The sequence below is a fragment of the Bubalus bubalis genome, chromosome 6, assembly GCF_019923935.1.
Source record: "Bubalus bubalis isolate 160015118507 breed Murrah chromosome 6, NDDB_SH_1, whole genome shotgun sequence".
NCBI lineage: Eukaryota > Metazoa > Chordata > Mammalia > Artiodactyla > Bovidae > Bubalus > Bubalus bubalis.
In genome coordinates, this window is record NC_059162.1 from 87,607,689 (window position 1) to 87,629,573 (window position 21,885).

Below are 21,885 nucleotides of genomic sequence, written 5' to 3' on the forward strand. Positions count from 1 at the left end.
TACATTATATCTAGGGAATAGAAAAGATAACTGAGTTTTTCTCAGAGTATGGAATAAGAGCATTCATCCAGCTGAGAAGGCAATAAGGAGCCTCTCCCATTCCTCAGTATAACAGACTGATTTGGGTGCGATCTCCTCTTCTTGGTATTAAGCATGACCAGGCTCTTGGACTGTTCCCATAGACACAGACTCAGTCATATTATTCTTCTTCTATGTGTCCCCATGCCTGAGCTTTTAAGAACTCAACCCGTGTAGCCTTCAGAGAGGCAAAATGCATTCTGAATTAGAGTAAAAGGCTTTTCATTTATTCTTTGAGATCTATTATGCATAATAACAAAAGACAACTTTGACTTATTTCTAAATGTCAGCTAGCAAAACATCTGCTAACCAGAGAAAACATGGCCTTCCCCAGAACAAGAGTTCACCTCAGCGCCTGCTGTGAACAACTACTTATTTCTTTGAATTCATGCTCCAGCCAATTGGAATGAACATGAAATTGAATTAAAGGATAGAGCATTGTTTTTAGCTGATGTTACTGTGTTTCAAGCAGTTTATACCAAGTAGTTTTTACACGTGTTTGGATAGTGGACTTGGAGACTAGGAAACCCTCATTTTTCCATTTTATTTGTTGTTATTATCATTCAAAATAAGAGACATGAATAGGATGTAGAGTGTGTGGTTAATCCAGAATTCAAGGGCCTAGGGTTCTAGTCCCAATTGTTAGGAGTGCTTTTCCACATAATATTTAGTCTAATCAATTCCAGTTTAGTTTATGCAGAAAAAGAACACGTGAACATTTTAAAAAATTCTTTATTTCTAATAAAACTGATGACTGGTGAATGATATAAACAGTGGTTTATATCTATAAGCAAGTAGATTTCTTAATACCAGATTAAAGAATAAGAAAGACTTTCTCTCTCTAATCTCAGGCAGTAATGAATCAGGGCAGGTCTCCCCTACTCCCATAGGAGTGAAGAGGAGCCCTATAAAGCATGTAGAGTGGGTTTATAATGGTAGAGCAAACTGAAAGCTAGTAGCTTTGCCGCTAGAGGAGACTGGATTGATTTGGAGCGGTATGTATACCCAGTGGCATTGTTAAAAACAATAGCAATCTCAGTGGCAAACACTTGGAAAGCCAATTGGCAAATACTTGCAAATATTGGGACAAGACATGTCAACAGATTATATCAGAAATGTAACAAAGAGATCCAGAGAATGAGATAGCTATACTGGACTCTGATAAGCTGCCACATTCCCTGTTGGTCTGGAAAGCTACACATATGTGCAAGGCTGCGTGCGTACTCAGGAGGCACCAGAGGGCCCTTACTAACTACTCATCTATAGCTGAAGATGAGGCCTAGTGAACTCATAGAGGAGATGCAAGAAAGCCCATCAGAAAGTAAACTGGGCAGTTTTAAAGTGCTTGAACTTTAATATGTTCTTCAACCCACCTACAGTTTCATCAGAAAAGGGCAGATATCTTACTAAACCAAGGTATTTGAGCACTACTTCTGACCCATCATTGGGTGCCTGCTAAGCTAGGGCAAACCCTAGGAAGCCAGGGTTAAAATAAAAACAGGAATTAAAAAAAAAAAAAACACCTGAGCATAAACATTAACAGTTGCACATTTGAGGGGACACATTCTATAGGATTAGTCCAGCAAAGTCATTAAGCAAATAAATAACAACAAAAACCCTGAAAACAAACAAAAAAACCTCTGGGAATCAAAAAACCCAGAATTCCTTCAATGTATTATCTTAAATGTAGATTTTCAGCAAAAAATGTAGCATGTACAGATATAGCAAATTATGATGCATGTGTAGGAAAAAAATAGTCAATAGAAACTATCTCTGAGGGGCCCAGGTTTGGACTTAATAGAAAATGACTTCAAAGCAGCTTCATAATATGTTATATTAAAAAGAAATCACATTGTAAAATACAAGGAATATACGCTGACAATGACTCATTAAGTAGAGAATAAAGATATAGAAATTATAAAAAAGAACCCAAAGGAAATTCTAGAGTTGAAAAGTTCAATAATTGAAATGGAAAATGCTCAAGAGCAAATTCAAGATGTCAGAAGAAAGAATTGGTGAACATTAATATCTGTAACTAGCATTTATCCAATTTGAGGAATAGAAAGAAAAAATAATGAAAAACGTATGAACAATTTCAGAGATACGTGGATTACCATGAAGCATGTCAACATATATTTAATGGGAACCCCAGGAGGAGATGAGAGAGATAAAGAGGAGGAAGAAAATATTTAAATAATTAATGGCCCCAAACTTCCCAAATTTAATTAAAAATTTAATCTGCACATCCAGGAACGTCAATAAACTATAAGACAAACACAAAGAAACCTTTGACTAGAAGCATGATGTCAAAGGATTAAAAGTCAAACATAAAGAGATAATCCTAATAGCAGCAAAAGTAAAATAACTCATTGCATACACAGAAACCAAAATAAGATTAATAGCAAACTCATTAGAAACAATAGAGGCCAGAAGGCAGTATGATGACATCAAAATGCTGAAAGATAAAAACCTGTAAACCAAGAATTCTATATCCAACAAAACTGTTTTTCACAAATGAATGTGAAATAAAGATATTCTCAGATAAAAAAGATTGAGAGAGTTTGTTGCCAGCAGACTTGCCTTCTAAGCATCAGTAAAGAAAGTTTTGGGACTGGAAGGAAATGACACCAGATGATAGTTTGAATTCACATGAATAGACAGCATTTGTAATTATGTAGGTAAATACAAATGAGAGTAAATATGTATATTGTTTTCTTTTGACTGACTGAAAAAGCAATCACATCAAACAATAATTATAAAACTGTATTTGGGGGCATATTGTCCCTTGGACTGCAAGGAGATCCAACCAGTCCATTCTGAAGGAGATAAGCCCTGGGATTTCTTTGGAAGGAATGATGCTAAAGCTGAAACTCCAGTACTTTGGCCACCTCATGCGAAGAGTTGACTCATTGGAAAAGACTCTGATGCTGGGAGGGATTGGGGGCAGGAGGAGAAGGGGACGACAGAGGATGAGACGGCTGGATGGCATCACTGACTTCGATGGACGTGAGTCTGAGTGAACTTAGGGAGTTGGTGATGGACAGGGAGGCCTGGCGTACTGCGATTCATGGGGGTTGCAAAGAGTCGCACACGACTGAGCAACTGAACTGAACTGAACCTATAATAATGTAACATATGACTATAATAGAATAAAGGTGAAGAAAGCAAATAGATATTGGAACAAAGTTTCTACATGTTATTGGAATTAAGTTAGTATTAATCTGAAGTATATTCTAATTGATTAGGAAGCATATTAGAATCCTGGGAAAAACCACTAAGAAAATAACTCAAAGAATGGTGTGGAAAAATCCAACAAGGAAGTAAAATGGTACACTAGAAAATATCTATTTTACTCCAGAGAAGGTAGTATAAGAGGAACACAAAAGTCTTGAGACATATGGAAAACAACTTTCAAAATACAGATGTAAATCTAACCATATTAATATTACATTAAATGTAAATATCACATTAATTATAAATAGAACTTGTATTAGATGTGAATATCTCTCCTATTAAAAGCAGATCACCGGACTAGATAATAAAACGATCCAACTATATGCTTTCTATAAGATGTACTCTTTAGATTTAAAGAGTCAAATAGGTTGAAAGTAAAAGGATGGAAAAAGATATACCATGCATATAATCAAAAGAGAGCTAGAGTATTATATTACTATCAAACAAAATAGATTTTAAGACAAAATGTGTTACTGGGGACAATTCCTCAGGATGCTATGAAACAGTTGTAAACGTTAACTACAGAGTCCCAAAATATAGAAAGAAAAAAAAATGGAAATAATTAAAAAGAGAAATAAGCAATTCAATAATAACAGTTGATGTCAATATTCCACTCTCAGTGACTGATATAAAACTAGACACAAAATCAGCAAGTATATAGATGACTTTAACAGTATTATCAACCATTTTGACCTAAGTGAAAATTACAGAACACTCCACTCCACAGTGGCAGAATTCATATTCTTTCAGGCACACATATAACATTGTCCAGGACAGACAGAAGCTAGACCATAAAGCGGACCTTAGCAAATTTAAAAGAATTGAAGCCATTCAAAATACATTCTCCAACCGAAACCGTATTAAGTTAAAAATCAACAACTGAAAGAAATTTGGGAAATACAAATATTTGGAAACTAGGAATACAATTATAAATAAACTGTGAGTCAAAATAAAAAAAACACAGTAAATTAGAAAATCTTTTGTACTGAATGAAAATGAAAACAAAACATGCCAAACTTTACAGGTTACGGCTAACACAGTACTTGGAGGAAAATTTATAGCTTTCAATGACTATGTTAGAAGAACAGGAGTCTGAGTGGAGCGAGCGAGCTGAGTGGTTGTGTGATTGTGTCCTGGAGACCGGTAGGGCTTGTAGCATGGCTGACCGACTGACTGAGGAGCAGATTGCAGAATTCAAAGGTTTTTCACTATTTGACAAGGATGGTGATGGAACCATAACAACCAAGGAATTGGGAACTGTAATGAGGTCTCTTGGGCAGAATCGCACAGAAGCAGAGTTACAGGACATGATTAATGAAGTAGATGCTGAGGGTAATGGCACAATTGACTTCCCGGAATTTCTGACAATGATAGCAAGAAAAATGAAAGATACAGACAGTGAAGAAGAAACGAGAGAAGCATTCCGTGTGTTTGATAAGGATGGTAATGGCTGTATTAGTGCAGCAGAGCTCCGCCATGTGATGACAAACCTTGGAGAGAAGTTAACAGATGAAGAGGTGGATGAAATGATCAGGGAAGCAGATATTGATGGTGATGGCCAAGTAAACTATGAAGAGTTTGTACAAATGATGACAGCAAAGTGAAGACATTGCACAGACTGTGTTAAATGTCTTGTACAAAATTGTTTATTTGCCTTTTCTTTGTTTGTAACTTATCTGTAAAAGGTTTCCCCCTACTGTCAAAAAAAAATAGGCATGTATAGTAATTAGGACTTCATTCCTCCATGTTTTCTTCCCTTATCTTACTGTCATTGTCCGGAAACATTATTTTAGAAAATTGATCAAGTAACATGTTGCATGTGGCTTACTCTGGATATATCTAAGCCCTTCTGCACATCTAAACTTAGATGGAATTGGTCAAATGAGGGAACATCTGGGTTATGCCTTTTTTTTTTTTTTTGAGTAGTTTTCTTTAGGAACTGGCAGCATGTTGTTGTTGAAGTGTGGAGTTGTAACTCTGCGTGGACTACGGACAAGCAACAATATGTACTTAAAAGTTGCACGATTGCAAAACGGGTGTTTTATCCAGGTACTCGTACACTATTTTTTTGTACTGCTGGTCCTATACCAGAAACATTTTCTTTTATTGTTAACCTGCTTTTTAAACTTTGTTTTAGCCACTTGAAGAAAATCTGCTTATGGCACAATTTGCCTCAAATCCATTCCAAGTTGTATATTTGTTTTCCAATAAAAAAATTACAATTTACCCCCCCAAAAAAAGAAGAAGAACAGAAAGATTTCAAATCAGTTACCTAAGTTTCCACTTTAAAAAATAAGACCAAACTAAACCCAAAGCAAGCAGAAGGCTGACAATGAAAAAGTATAGTGGAAAAAAAATGAGAAAGAAACAAAAAATCAATGGAAAACAGAAAGCAAGAGATAATAGACAAAACTAAAAATATAATAAAAATACTGACAAAATTTACAAACATTTTGCTAGACTGATAAAGAAAAAAGAGAGAGAAAGCACAAATGACCAATATCAATCAATGTAGCATTTCTGTCATACTCAGTTCAGGTTGCTGTAACAAAATATCATAGATTAGGTGGCTTGTAAATAACAGAAATTTATTTCTCACAGTCCTAGAGGCTAGGAAGCCCAAGATCAAGTGTGAGCGTTTTCCTGTGAGGGCCTACTTCCTGTTCCATCTTCTAGCTGGGTCCTCACATGACAGAAGGGGCTAGGGAGTCTTTGGGATCTCTTTTGTGTGCTCAGTTACTCAGTTGTGTCCAACTCTTTGTGATCCAATGGACTGTAGTCTACCAGGCTCCTCTGTACATGGGATTTTCCAGGCAAGAAAACTGAAGTGAGTTGCCATTTCCTCCTCCAGGGGATCTTCCTGACCCAGAGATTGAACCTGAGTCTCCTGCATCTCCTTCATTGGCAGGTGGATTCTTTACCACTGAGCCACCTGGGAAGCCCTGGGATATCTTTTACAAAGGCAGAAAGTCCATTCATGAAAACTCTAGCTTTATAACCTAATCACTTCCCAAAGGCTCCACTCCCAATCATCATTACATTGGGGGTTAGATTTCAACATATGAATTTTAGGGGGCACAAACATTCAGTCTATAGCAATTATTAATGACCTTACATAAATTAAAATATTTGTAAGGGAATTCTATGAACAACTTCATGCCAACAAATAAGGCAACTTAGATAAAATGGACAAATTCCCAGAAAGACATAAATTAACAAAACCAATTCAAAGAGAGTTTGAAAATGTGAATAGACTTATAGCAAGTAGAGAAGCTGAATGAATAATTTAAAACTTTCCCATAAAGAAAACCCAGGGCCCAGATGACTTTACTGGAGAGTTCTAACAAACTTTTAAAGAACTAACGCTAATCATTTGCAAACTCTTCCAAAATATAAAAGAGGAAGGACCACTTCCCAACTTATTCTAAGAGGCTAGTATTAACCTGATATCAAAGCCAAACAAGGTATCACAAGAAAGTTAAACTACAGATCAATACTCTTCATGAATATAGATGCAAAAATCCTCAAGAAAATGTTAGGAAGTTGAATTCACAACCATATAAACAGAAGATTTTATGCCACAACCAAGTAGAATTTATTACAGGAATGCAAGCTAAATTTAACATCCCCAAACTAATATAATATACTGTATTAATAAAACATAAAAACTGTATTATCTTGTGTGTACATGTGTGTTATATGCTAAGTCACTTCAGTCGTGTCCAACTCTTTGCAACCCTATGGACTGTATGTAGCCTGCCAGTCTCCTCCATCCATGGAGATTCTCCAGCAAGAATACTGGAGTGAGTTGCCATGCCCTCCTCTCGGGGATCTTCCTGACCTGGGGATTTAACCTGGATCTCTTAAATCTCTGGCATTGGCAAGCAGATTCTTTATCACTAATGCCACCTGGGAAGCTATTTGAAAAAATTCAACATTCATGACAAAATCTCTCAATAAACTAGAAGCAGGAAGAATTTCTAACTGTGAATCATATCTATGAGAAACCTATAGCTTATGTGACACTTAATGATGAAAAAACAGAAAGTTTCCTCTGTTGATCAAGAAAAAGTCAGGAAATCTGGTCTCGCAGCTTCATTGTATTGGAGGTTCTAGACCAGATTGTGCAAGGGTTAAATTTGGTCTAGGTGCTGTTTATATGTGGCCCACCAGATAAGAATGATTTTTACATTTTTTTAGATGGCTGTAAAACAAACAAACATAATGTGATGGCTAATTTTGTATGTCAGCTTGGTGGAGTCAAGAGGTATCCAGTGAGTGAAAGTTGCTCAGTCGTGTCCAACTCTTTGTGACCCCATGGACTCACAGTCCATGTAGTTCTCCAGGTAAGAATACTAGAGTAGGTAGCCTTTACCTTCTCCAGGGGATCTTCCCAACCCAGGGATCGAACCCAGGTCTCCCGCATTGTGGGCAGATTCTTATACTAGCTGAGCCACAAGGGAAGCCCAAGAATACTGGAGTGGGTAGCCTATCCCTTCTCCAGCGGATCTTCCCGACCCAGGAATCAAACCGGGGTCTCCTGCATTGCAGGCAGATTCTTTACCAACTGAGCTATCAGGAAAGCCCAATATTTGAGGTATCCAGATATTTGGTTAAATTTTATTCTCTGGATATATCCTCAAAGATGTTTTTAGATGAGTTTAATATATAAATCAGTAGGCTGAATAAAGCAGATTGTCTTTCCCTGTGTGTGGGGGCCTCACCCAATGTGTTGAAGGCTAGATAGACAAAAGTGTTGAGTAAGGAGAATTCTTTCTCTCTACTTTACTATTTACAAGCTGGGACATAATTCTCCTGCCTTCAGACTGAGACTCACACTGGAGCTCACACCATCAGTTTTCCTGGTTCTCAGACCTTCAGACTTGGACTTAGAACTGCATCATTGGCTCTCCCTGTGGCTCCAGCTTGCCAGCTGTAGATCTTGGGACTTCTCATTCTTCAAAATCACATGTGCCAAGTCCAAATAAATATTTGCTCTATTTCTCTGGAAAACCCTGACAATAACACAGACAAACAAGGAACAAAATATGACAGTGACATCCTGAAAGGCTTAAATAATCACTGTCCATCCTTTAACAGAAAAGTGTGCTGACCTCTGTGTAGTACAATGAATGCTTCTCCTACTAATGCGGCTGTTGTTTACTATATTTACTAGAAATTGGACACCATGCTGAGCACTCAGCCCTTGTTATTTCAGGCACTCTTTATAACAATCTTTAATGAAAGTTATTTTTTTAAGTGATGTTATATTTAATTTCCATTTTATAGTTCAGAAGACTAAACCAAGTTTAGAATTTGGGTCTGATTATTTTCATAGCCCAGACTTTATGACCCTAGTGTCTATAAAAAAAATCCACATTAACACAGGGGAGAAATGATTATTTCATGACTACAGATAAAATGTGCTAGAACTGACTCAGGTACCTGTTGGAAAGTGCTTTTATGCTTTCTGATAACACTTATTAGAAGTGAAAATGTCAAACAGGAGAAATAAATTTGATGTCCATATAGATGGGATTATTGAAGCCATGATACTGGGTCAGAACAACTAGCCATAGAGCAGAGAAAGTATAGCGAGAAATGAAAGATTCGAGGCATATCTTAGGGAAGAGGTACGTAAAGAGAGGAATGGAAGAGAAGGAATGGTCAGAAGAGAGGTGACGGATAGTGTGTGTGGGTGCATGTGTGTGAACATGCACATGAGAGAAAGATAAATACAGAGATGTGGAGACAGAGTGTTTCAGAAACATGGGGGCACATTTATGACCCATTCTATGAATGAGGAAACTGAGGCTCAGAGTCACTCTCCTTTTAATTCATAACATTTCTGCAGTGAATCTTGAACTGGCTTGTAACGGTTCAGGGGTTGTTTTCCTCTGTTCTTATCTAATTCTTGGATCACAAATGTAGATTTTTAAACCTTTTGTGGTGCAGTGCAAAGAAGAGGGCTTCACCAAATATGGGTGACTTTGATCAGGTCATTTTTGGATATGAAATGAAATTATTTATATATAGGTTTAGAGTTGTTGTGGGGCTTAAAGGAAACAGAAAAAGTAGGGCAGTTGGGTACTTAAGAAATCGGTTTCCTTTCCTAATAGCTTTCTAAATCCAATGTGGATTAGGCAGTATATGACATCCCCTCAAATCCCATAGCAACAAGTACAATACCCTGTACTTGGAAAGCACTAGTAAATATATGATCTTTTCTCTTCCAATAACACTTGAATATTCAGTTACATTAAGACAGTTATACAGAACTTATTTTTTTTCTCCCACCTGAAAATCCATGTTGGTTATCAAATTAAAATATAGCATTTTTATCACATATATTTATGGAGCACTTTTATTCATTTAAAAGATACTTATAGAGCATCTTCTGTATGTCAAACATTATGATTGGCACTGGAATCACAGAAGTTAAGGAGGCAAATTTATTCTATATGAGGGCAATGGCCCTTAGTGGGCAACTCTGGTACAGATAGAGGCCTTACCTCAGTTCCTAAGGACGTGAAGTTGAGTTCCAACTGGACCATTTCCCACCAGCTGTGTGACTCTGGGCTAATTGCTGAACTTCTCTGAGTCCCAGTTTCTTCTTTTATAAAATAGGATTAATAACACAACTCAAACTCCACCTTCTTTTATTTGGAACACCTCCAACTTTACCATATTATTTTGCATATTGGATATGAAGAGATGAATTTGAAGCCTTTTTTTTTTAACAACTTTTTTTTTTAATACAACTGTCCCAGGGGGACTTTGCTTTACAGTGAATGCTGTCCCAAATTGCAGATTCTTTTCACCACAGACTATTCAGTTTTTAAATACGTACATTCTAGTAGGGGGCTACCCTGGTGGTTCAGACAGTAAAGAATCTGCCTGCAAGGCAGGAGACCTGGGTTTGATCCCTGGGTTGGGAAGATCCCCTGGAGAAGAGAATTGCTACTCACTCTAGCATTATTACCTGGAAAATTCCATGGACAGACCTGGGGGTCTACAGTCCATGGAGTGGCAAATAATGAGACAGGACTGAGAGACTAACACTTCACACATATTCTGGTAAAGTTGGATTTTCTTTGTCGATGTGAAGTAGAGTTTCCTATGATGGCACAGAACATAGCCAAGTGCAGACTGATGGCTGCAAACTTGAACATCCACCGGGCCAGATAGGTGACCAAGTGTTGGTTAGGCTGTTTCTCCCTGATGTGCATGAAGCTACTTTGGAAAACAATTTGAGTTTCTTAACATGTTAAACAGGAATTTACCATATGACCCAGAATTCCCCTCATGGATATCTATTCATATGAAAACTCGTGTAACAAAAGACTTATTTGGGAATTCTCACAGCAGCATTATTTATAAAACAATGAAATCAATTCAAATGTTCATGATCTGGTAGAAGGACATATAAAATGGTGTATATCCATACGATGAAATAAAAAGCAATGAGATGCTAAAACATGGATGAACCTCAAAAATATGCTCAGTAAAATAACTCCAATGTAAAAGTTTACATATTATATCATTCTAATTAGAAGAACTACCAAGAAAAGCAAATCTCTAGAGGAAGAAAATAGATCAGTTATTGCTGGGAGCAGAGGGTAGGAACAGGGATTGACTACATATAGACACAAGGCATCGTTTCAGGGTGATGGGAATGTTCTAAAATTAGATTGTGGCATTTTGGAAATACACTAAAAATCTTGGAACTGTATACTTAAAAACAGTGAATTCTATGGTATGTAAGTTATACCTCAACAGAGCAGTTTTATATTTTTCTTGTTTTTTATAAAAAAATTAAAAAAAAAACCCTACCTTGTTGTTCAGTCCCTAAGTCATGCCTGACTCTTTGTGACCCATGAACTGCAGCACACCAGACTTCCCTGTAGTTCACTATCTCCCTGAGTTTGCTGAAACTCATGTCCATTGAGTCAGTGATACCATTCAACCGTCTCATCCTCTGTTGCCCCCTTTTCTCTTCCTCTCAATCTTTCCCAGCATCAGGGTCTTTTCCAGTGAGTCAGCTCTTTGTATCAGGTGGCCAAAATGTTGGAGCTTCAGCTTCAGCTTCAGCATCAGTCCTTCCAATGAATATTCAGGACTGATTTCCATTAGGATTGACTGGTTTGATCTCTTTGCTGTCCAAGGGACTCTCTAGTACCACAGTTCAAAAGCATCAGCTCAGCCTTCTTTTATGGTCCAACTGACATCCATACATGACTACTGGAAACCATAGCTTTGACTGGATGGACCTTTGTCAGCAAAGTGATATCTCTGCTTTTTAATATGCTGTCTAGGTTTGTCATAGATATTCTTCCAAGGAGCAAGTGTATTTTAAGTTCATGGCTACAGTCACCATCTGCTTTGATTTTGGAGCCCAAGAAAATGAAATCTGATACTGTTTCCACATTTTCCCCATCTATTTGCCATAAAGTGATAGGAGCAGATGCCATGATCTTCATTTTTTTGAATGTTGAGTTTTTTTTTAATTAATTAATTAATTTTAATTGCAGGCTAATTACTTAACAGTATTGTGGTTTTTTTGCCATACATTGACATGAATCAGTCATGGGTGTACATGTGTCCCCCATCCTGGACCCCTCTCCCACCTCCTTCCCCATCCCATCCCTCAGGGTCATCCCAGTTTAAGCCAGCTTTTTCACTCTTCTCTTTCACCTTCATCAGGAGGCTCTTTAGTTCCTCTTCACTTTCTGGTATATAATATTTGCTTAATAAATGCAACTTCTTCTTTTACCCTTTAACTACAGAGAAGCAAAATTACATTGCCATTCAGAATTCAGGCCCTAAAATTGAACCGTGGCTTTTTCACTTACTTAACTAGCTGTGTGTCTTTGGAATATGACTTAATCTCTCTGGGGCTCAGGTTACCCTTTTTGTAAACTGAAAATAATAATAGCTATAAAGATTTTTTAAAATAATTAAATGAGATCAATGAGATCATGGATATAATAGAGAAGGCAATGGCACCCCACTCCAGTACTCTTGCCTGGAAAATCCCATGGACGGAAGAAACTGGTGGGCTGCAGTCCATGGGGTCGCGAAGAGTTGGACACGACTGAGTGACTTCACTTTCACTTTCCACTTTCATGCATTGGAGAAGGAAATGGCAACCCACTCCAGTGGCCCTTCCTGGAGAATCCCAGGGAAGGCAGAGCCTTGGAGGGCTGCCGTCTATGGGGTTGCACAGAGTCGGACACGACTGAAGCGACTTAGCAGCAGCAGCAGCATGGATATAAGGTATGTAGCATACAGTAAGGCCACAATGAAATATAGCAATATATGAATCTATTTTCCAGATTCATCGCTTCTCGTCTGCTCATCCCCTGTGTTTAGCAACATAGGTTATAACAGAATTCCTTTTGCTCTACTCCTCTTTCCCACAATTCTGAGATTTTCTCTATAGAATTTAGTCAACTTATAGGTCTGTTGTAGAGTCTGGACTTGAACTACTGCTTAGCATTGTCTGACCATGGGTTATGCACCACTTTTTAAATTATTATTATTTATGCACTTATTTATTTCCGGCTGTGCTGGATCTTTGTTCCTGTGCGCCGGCTTCCTCTAGTTGTGGTGAACGGGGACTACTCTTCGTCGTGATGTGTGGGTTTCTCATTACAGTGGCTTCTCTTGTTGCAGAGCAGGGGCTCTAGGTGTGTGGGCTTCAGTAGTTGTGGTGCATGGGCTCAATAGTTGCTGCTCACAGGTTTAGTTGCTCTGTGGCATGTGGGATCTTCCCCAACCAGGGATTGAATCAGTGTCCTCTGCATTGCAAGGGAGACTCTTTACCACTGGACCACCAGAGAAGCCCTGCATACTACTTCTGTGAGTCTTACTTAGAGGAGGATAAACAACTAATAACACTCAGCATGTTAGCATGTATCCTTGGGTACTTGCCTGTGGGAAGCTCATCACTCTTTTACAGATGTTATCAAATGGCTTCTGCAGCCTTGTTATTGGGTAGAGGGAGAGAGGATGAAGAAGAAAGCCCCCCTTTTGCAGATTGATAAACTGATGTACAGAGAATTGGAGAGATGACAGGAATTGTATGGCAAACTGGTGGAGAGAGGTGACTGATGGGAAGGGGGTCCTTCAGGTTTCTTTGACAGAGTTTGGGGTCTCAATGAAGAAAGTGATTTTAATGTAAGAAATCAGAGCTCTTTAAATCTGTGTTTCATTCCCCAGAGAGGTCCGGGGACACGTGCTTTTCTTTACCATAATGAAGACAGCAGTGTGAGTGAGGTGATTAACATGGTCCAGTTGGCATTAGGGAGTGGTAGGGACTGTGATAAACTGGACCGCATTAATCACCTCACTCACACTGTTGTTTTCCTTATGGAAGCAATCCCACTCCTGAATATAACCTGAAAAACAAGACAAAAATATTAATTCAAAAAGATACATGCATCCCAATGTTTATAGCAATTCATGTTATTTGCAGCTGCCAAGATATGGAAGTGGCTTAAGTGTCCATCAACTCACACACACACACACACACACATCTATATATGTATATGTACACACAATGGAATGTTACTAAGCTATGATAAAGAATGAAATTTTGCCATTTGCAGCAATATGGAGGTTATTTGCTAAGTGAAATAAGTCAGAGGGTAAAAGAAAAATACTGTATGATATTATTTACATGTAGAATCTAAAACATACAACAAACTGATGAATATAACAAAAATGGAAGCAGAGTCAGAAACATAGAAAACAAGCTAGTGGTTACCAGTGGGAAAAGGGAAGGAGGAGGGGAAGTGTAGGCGTAGGAGAGGAAGAGGTACAAACTGTTATGCATAACTTAAGCTACAAGGATATGTTGTACAACACAGGGAATATTGCCAATGTTTTGTAATAACTATGAGTATGACCCTTAAAACTGGTGAATCACTATCTTGTACACCTGTAATGTTTATAATATTGTACATCAACTATACTTCAGTAAAAAACAAAAGCAAAAACAAACAAAAAAGCCCAAATGACAGAAATGAAACCCTCAGCTCATAGCGGACTATTCTGTTTGTAGATACCAGCAATGAACACACAAATAAGCCGATGTCCATTTATAAGTCCGCTCTGGCACGTGTGCGCTGTTGTGCTCTGATGAGCAATGTGCTGCAGTCCCTTGTGTCAGTTGTGATAAAGCATAATCTCCTTTCTTAACTCCAATCTTCCAAGCATGCACTGATTTCTGCACTGCAGGAAGGATGGTCTCTCCTATGGACCACTGAGGAACCTAGCCCTTTACTCCTGATGACTCAACTAAAGTAGTTTGCAGTCCTGGGCCATGCAAGTTGACTTAAAGACCTGCTGCAGTGAAAACCCAGATCATTGCTAAGCAGAGGCTCAGTGTGTGTTGCTGGAAGGTGATTCCTCTATTGGAGGGGCATGACAGTATATCTAGCAGGATACATTGTGTCCAAAGCAAGTTATCAAAACCAGGGTATGGGGTCAAATTGTTAGTAGGGAACCAGGAGAGATAAGACAGGGGCTACCTATCAAAAAAGGAAGGACAAAATGGCCAATAAAACCAGCAATGGAGAGACTTTGATAGTGAGGTTGGGGCCAGGCTAGTTACAGCAGAGATTTTTACTTTTAAAAATTCTAGCATGTGTTTGCCTTAGCAAAGCAAATTTATTCAGTGAACATTTATTAAGTCTCTGTTATGTGCCTGGCATTAAGTATTAATATACGGTGGTGAACAGGAAAGACGATATCCCTGTCTTAATAGGTGTGCTGCTGCTGCTGCTAAGTCGCTTCAGTCGTGTTCGACTCTGTGCGACCCCATGGATGGCAGCCCACCAGGCTCCCCCATCCCTGGGATTCTCCAGGCAAGAACACTGGAGTGGGTTGCCACTTCCTTCTCCAATGCATGAAAGTGAAAAGTGAAAGGGAAGTCACTCAGTCGTGTCCGACTCTTAGCGACCCCATGGACTGCAGCCCACCAGGCTCCTCCATCCATGGGATTTTCCAGGCAAGAGTACTGGAGTGGGGTGCCATTGCCTTCTCCACGTAATAGGTGTAGAAAGACATTAAACAGTGAATCACAGAACTGACTTCAATTATAAAATGTGGCAAATGCTATAAAGGAAATAATTGGGGTTCTATGAGAGAGAGAAATAGGAGTGGTTGGGTGGGCTATGCTTTTGGTTGAGTGGTCATGAAAGGTCTCTCCTGGAAAATATTTAAGCTGAGACTTGAATTACTAGACATAATTAGCTATGGAAGAATGGATGTGGTGGAGAGTTCCAAGAAGGGTAAACAGCATGCATCTGAGACTTAAAAAGTAAAGAGAAGAGCAAGTTCCCTGTACAAGGGCTAACCCTGCATTAGAGGAAAAGCAGGGTAACTTAGTGAGGATATCTTTTGGCTCAACAATTCCACCTCAAGGAAATTATCCTGGGGAGATGATCATACATGTGCTCATTCTAGCACTGCTTATGATGACAAAATATTGGAAATATACGTCTCGTATGCAGGGGACTCATTATAGATTTCTGTTGCTACTTGGATTTTTCCTTGTGTCTTTCAGCAGTTTGACTATGATATGTGTAGGTGTAGATCTCTTAGTATTCATCTTACTTTGTGGCTCATTGAGCTCCTTGAAGTTGTAGATAAAGATTTCAACACTTAAAGTTTGTAGATTTCCACTAATGTGGGAAAATTTGTGTCAGTACTTTTCTAAATGGTTTTTCTGTCCTTTCTCTCTGTCTTGTGTTGCTGACACGTATTCACCACCAATTTCAACCCCTTCCAAGCCAACTTTGCAAAACAGAGAAGAAATTAAGTGGAAATAATTAGTTATTTCTACCCACTGTTGCTTAGAGATGTGTTACAAAGTTTTGAAATTCATTAGTTCTTGGACCATTTATAATTTCTGCTTTGAAGTCTTGTTCTGTATAATCCAACACCTGGGACACTCAGAGATAGTTTCTACTGACTACCTTCCCACCTTACCCCAGAGTCTGGGTTCTGCTTTCCTTCTGCTTTGCTTGTCTCATAATATCTTGGTTGGAATCTGGACATTTTGTTAATATATTTTAGTAACTCTGAGTTATGAATTGTTGCTATTGTTCTTTTTTTTCATTTTTTTTTGGTCTGTCTGCATCTTTGTTTAATAACCTGCATGAGCTAAATCTGTGACCTGTGTCTCCCTCCTCTCTCAGTGTACAGTGCCAAGGTCTATGCTCAGGTTTTTTTGTTTGGTTTGAGCCTAAGAGCTGCCCTGTGTTTGCTTGCACAGCCTAGTAGTCAGCCAACAGTCAGACAGAGGTTGTGTTCAAACACTTCCAGCCAAGAAGGCTGCCTTGGAACTGTTTGTGGAGGAAAGAGCACATTCAAAGTTGAGATGCCCTGGCTTCAACTTTCCACTGTGCTTTTTTTTCTGTGACCTGTGTATTTGTGCTCAGTCTTGAGATTAAGCAGGAGTATGTGGACACATGAGTAGCCTCAGCCAAAAACATGCTTATCTCACCCATGACTGCAATCTCAGACTTGTGGAGCCATTGACTGTCCCCACTGACCAATTAAAAGTTCATCCCTTCCACTGAAAACACCCCTGAGAGTGGTTATTTCCCACACTTCAAGTCTAGGGAGTCCCTTTCTACCTGGTGGAGAAGCCACTGGTCTTTGAAGTTTGTCCTGCCCTCTTTGAGCTTCACATCAACAGAGCCTGATGGTGATGGAAATGGAGGCAGTTCCAGGCAAGAATATAGCAGATTCTCACTGTTGTGACCCAAGATTTTTCAAACATCAATGTTTCTCAGATTGTTCTATGCTTTTGGTAAATTTCCTGAGTGCTTGAAATGGTTGATTTTGTTAGTTTTATCCAGCTTAATAGATACTTTGAAGGGAGAGGAATTGCCCATCTCCTCACTTAGCTGTTGTTGGATTCATAATAGACTGTGATACATACAGTTAATGAAGTAACACTTCGGCACTGAAAAAGATGACCTCGCTCCAGATTCATTGACTTTCTTTCCATGAGAGCATAAGTGGAAAAAGCGGGTTTCCAAAGTAAAAAGAAGAGTATGTGAATGTGTGTGTGTGTGTGTGTGTGTGTGTGTGTGTGTGCTGTGCAGTCATGAATGCCTGGAGAGCCCTTCACCAAGGTGTTAATAGTGATAAGATTTCAGGCAGCTTTTTTGTTTTGTTTTGTTTTTCATATTGGTTGAATTTTCTACATGTTGCATTTGTTATTTTAAAATAAAGAAACCTAATATGGTTGTACTCATGAGCAAGAAAGAGGGAAAGAAAGAAAAAGAGAGAAGGAAGGAAAATGGGAAGGAGGGAGGAAAGAGAGACAGAAAAAGAAGAATGAAGAAAGAAGGCAGTGTCATTGTGAGGCTGACAGCCTGCTTAAGGATGTTTGTAATTTGGATCAGCCTTCTGAATTCACACACCTGGACTCAGAGACCTGACAAGAACATCATCAATCTCCTAGAACTCTGTTCTTTGTCAGGGTAAGGCTGTCCTCTTGCCTCATTACTTGAAGGGCAGGATCTGCCTATTAAGACTGAATCTACACTTTGAAGGATCACCCTTCATACTCCTTCTGTCTTATGCTGTACATCCTGTCTGTCACCAAGTGCCATTACATCTTCCCCTTGCATAGCCTGCACCAGCTCCTCTATACTCATTGATCCTTCCTACCATCAATGTTCCCTGCACATTGAAAGGCTTCCTACCTGGCCATTGTGTTTTTTGTTCTATACACCTTGAATCCCATTCTGTGTATTGCAATCAGCTGAATCTTTCTAAAAAGTAAGTATGACTGTGCCATTCATCAGCTTAAGAACCTTAAGAAGATTCCTGTTATTTCAAATAATGAAGTCAACTGTCTTAAACTTGGCCTTCAGGTACTCGGTGACAATGCAGTGGCTAAGACTAATTCTAGAGTTTATATGTGTGCTTTACTACCTACTAGCTGAATGACCTTGAGCAAGGTACTTAACTGTCTCAATTTTCTCTTCTGTGAAAAGGGGATGATGGTAATTCATACTTGTAAAATTACTGAGATGATGAAGTAAACTTATACAGGTATATAATCACTGAGAACAGTGCCTGGCACTCAGGAAATATTCAGTAAATAAATGTTTTTTTGTTCCCCCTCTTCTGTAACTCTTCATTCCTTGATCTATACTCTAGCTACACCAGAGTTTTCCAAAGTATTTAGCTATTCTAAACTTCTGTGATTTTGAGTAATGCTATTCCTGTTGCCTAAAATGCAAGATACACCCTCTTCTTTCTGCCTGGATGTCATGGAAGATGCAGGTGGCAATTAAGCTTAGTTTTATTCATTCATATTTAGAAGGTCTGTTTCTCTGTAGAAATTTTTAGGAAAAAAAAAACAACCTGTTTTTGTTTTTCCCTTCAGGATGACGGAATTAGTCTCTAAATATCTTGAAAGAAATTTTCTAAACAGATAGAAATACCTTGGAATATAAAGATTGCCTTCTTTCCTTGACTCTGCTCCACTAGCTGTGTTCATGGACAGATGACTTCAGCACCCAAGTCTTTACCACCCTGAGTTCCTCAACTGAGTATGAGGGATAAGAATGCTTTTCCTGCCCAGTTCTTAGTATGTGTTCTCCTATTAGAAAGAATAAGAATTTTAATAATCAACCTCTAGATCCAATGTGTTGCAGAAGGCATCAGCCAGCATATACCCTAAATTCAACCCAGTTTCCTCACTCCCTGCAGTCACATCCCTGTGGTGACGACAGAGATGTCTGATGACCCCCAGGCTCTGTCATGTTGCTGCTGTTGATCACAGTGGCAATAGTAATGCTGTTGCTATCTTTTCACTTTTTTTTTCAAGTGATATTAACACTTACTGAAAACTTCCTCTGGACCAGACATCATGCTAGGCAATCTGTAGGCATCTTTGCATTTTCTTAAAGAAAAGAACTGAAGGGTGACATAAAAACAGTATAGTGATTACAGTGCATTGTAACTGGAATGGGGAATAAATAGGACTTGAAAGAAAAAAAAATTAAGTATGCAGCATGAAGAGTTTTTATATATGTATATACTTGTATGGGGGCTTCCCAGGTGGCTCAGTGGTAAAGAACCTGCCTGCCAATGCGGGAGATGCAGGAGACATGGGTTCAGTCCCTGGGTTGGGAAGATCCCCTGGAGGAGGAAATGGCAACCTGCTCCAGTATTCTTGCCTGAAAACGCTACGCCATGGACAGAGGAGCCTGGTTGGCTATAGTCCATTGGGTGGCAAAGAGTCAGACAAGACTGAGTGACCGAGCACACACACATACACTGTATAACCATCGTAACAATGTACAGACACTTCCAGAATCCCAGCACTTTCCCTCACACCCCTTCCCAATCAGCTCCCCCGGAGGTGATTTTCTGAGCATCAGTTAGTCATGCCTCTTCCTGACCTCATATCAATTTAACTATACAGCATGTTCTCTTTGTTTCTGGCTTCTTTTGGTCAACATGATGTCTATGTGATTCATTCTATGCTGTGCATGTATTGTTGTTCAGTCACTAAGTCATGCCTGAGTCCCTCTGCCCATGGGATTTTCCAGGCAAGAATGCCCTAGAGGATTGCTATTTCCTTCTCCAGGGGATCTTCCCAACCCAGGGATTGAACTTGCATCTCTTGCTTCTCCTGCATTGGCAGGCAGATTCTTTAGCACCGAGCCATCAGGGAAGTCTGTGTGTATCACAGTTCATTCTTCTTCTTTTAAAAACTTTTTAAAATTATTTTTTATACAATTTTGAAACGTTACTTCCCATTTACAGATATTTAAAAATATTGGCTCTATTCTTCGTGTTGTACAATGCATCTTTGAGCCTGTTGACACCCAATACTTTGTACCGTCTATATCTGTTGACTTGACGGAGTTCTTAGAGTGATGCAGACACTGTCTTAAGTATATCACATGTATTATATAAAGCAGTGTCTTGAGGAAGGGACTGTTCTCTTCCTTTCACAGATAAGGCTCAGAGAAGTTAAGTAGCTTACCTGGAGTCACAGAGCTTTGACTTGGTGAAAAATCAGTTCTGGTTCCACAGCTGGAACTTGCTAGCAAGAGCATGAGCATGAGCTACTTTCAGAATCAGATTCAGTCAGATTTGTTCCCCATTTGAAGTGGAGGTCATGTGGTTATTTCCTGGCTATTCACAAAGGGTCTCTATGGGAACTCACACTTCATCGGAATATTCCATCAGGATATTTTCTCTCCCTTGCTTTCTCATCAGGGCTTCTCATGTGTGTGTGTATGTATAGATTTGACTGGCTTTCCTGCCTGTGGCTGCGTCTTTTCAGGAACCGGACCTGTTTCTTCCTTGGGCCTCTGTGGGAGGCTGCTTTCTTGGGCCTTGCCTGAAGGATTAAGCTGCCTAACAACATCTTCCTACTCCTTCCGGTATGTGATCTTTGATGAAAGAGTCAGGAGTAGTCCTGTCTGACTGTGTGGGTACTTTCCCATTCTCGGCTGGTGGGGGTTTCTAAGGAAACGCAGCTGCAGTGGATGTTTTTCCCTGCCTGATGTAGCCTGAGTGGCTGTTCTCCCACCCGCAAGCCTCACCTCATCCCCCTGGTGGTGGATAGCCATGGTCTGGGGTGAGCTTAGGGGTGGGATTGCCTTTGGTGAAGCACAGGGGACCATCCAAGATGTGAACTGAGAGTCGCGGCTCTGGACAGCACACACCCTACCCCTGGACTCACAGGGGTTGCTTATAAACTCATTAGACTTTTCTCTTATAAATTCATCCTCTGAATTCATATCTCTGCTCTGTACAGCTTTCCTTCTAAACACAGTATTCATGCCTTTTCCCCCTGGGCTCTGAACTAATCCATGACATTTGGCTAAGACAGAGACAATAGGTAAATGCCCCCTTGCAGGCTGGAGAATTAAATAGATAATCTGAGCTCTGTTGGGGTCTGTGGCTCAATGCGTGGGGTAATGGGTAAGAGGCTTTGGCTCTCCTTTCTCCATGCAAATGAAGAGAATAAGGAAAGGCAAAAAGAGATGACGGTGGAAGCTTTCTGAATGCTAGCGTTAGAGTCACTAGGGCAAGTTGGATATGGCTTTTCACTTAACCCTTTGTGGGCCGTTGCCTTTTAGCAAGTTCTCTTCATCAAAATATCAGCATCTTGCGCTGATCGCACAATCAATCGATTCCTTACCCAGTGTAAATTCCATGCACAATAAATTGCACCTTATTCATCACTGAATCCCTAGTGCCTACAAGTGTTAGCTCAGAATAGGCATTTAATAAATATTTCTCAGATGTTTGCTGAGTTGTTAATTAGCAGTATAAAAGTTACTTGAGTGGGGAGCTATTGTAATGCATTAGGTAAAAAGATGATGCAAACCATTAACCCTGCTGATTTTTAAGGCCCTGCCAGATTTGGTTCTGGATTCTGGCAACTCAGAGTTCATGGGTCCAGAAAATTGAGTTCTGGGTCTATTGCCTGCCTCCCTACCCAAGCCATTCTTTGAACCTCCTTCTCCTCACCTCCACCGCCCCATCAATTGCAACCAACTGTCTTTTATTTTTTTTTTT

The 21,885-nt window shown here is 39.4% G+C and overlaps 2 protein-coding genes across 2 annotated transcripts in view; both read left to right on the plus strand.

Annotated features, from left to right (window-relative positions):
• DAB1 (DAB adaptor protein 1) overlaps positions 1–21,885 on the plus strand; it is a 1,348,091-nt gene that overhangs the window by 65,178 nt on the left and 1,261,028 nt on the right. The gene's annotated exons all lie outside the window — the stretch shown is intronic.
• LOC102403292 (calmodulin-1-like) lies at positions 3,890–5,541 on the plus strand. Its single transcript, XM_006048266.4, has one exon. The coding sequence runs from the start codon at positions 4,380–4,382 to the stop codon at positions 4,914–4,916; it is 537 nt and encodes a 178-aa protein (XP_006048328.3). The 5' UTR covers positions 3,890–4,379; the 3' UTR covers positions 4,917–5,541.

What these genes read in the sequence shown, in the direction of transcription:
- LOC102403292 (XM_006048266.4), top strand. Translation starts at nt 4,380, where the DNA reads ATGACTATGTTAGAAGAACAGGAGTCTGAGTGGAGCGAGCGAGCTGAG.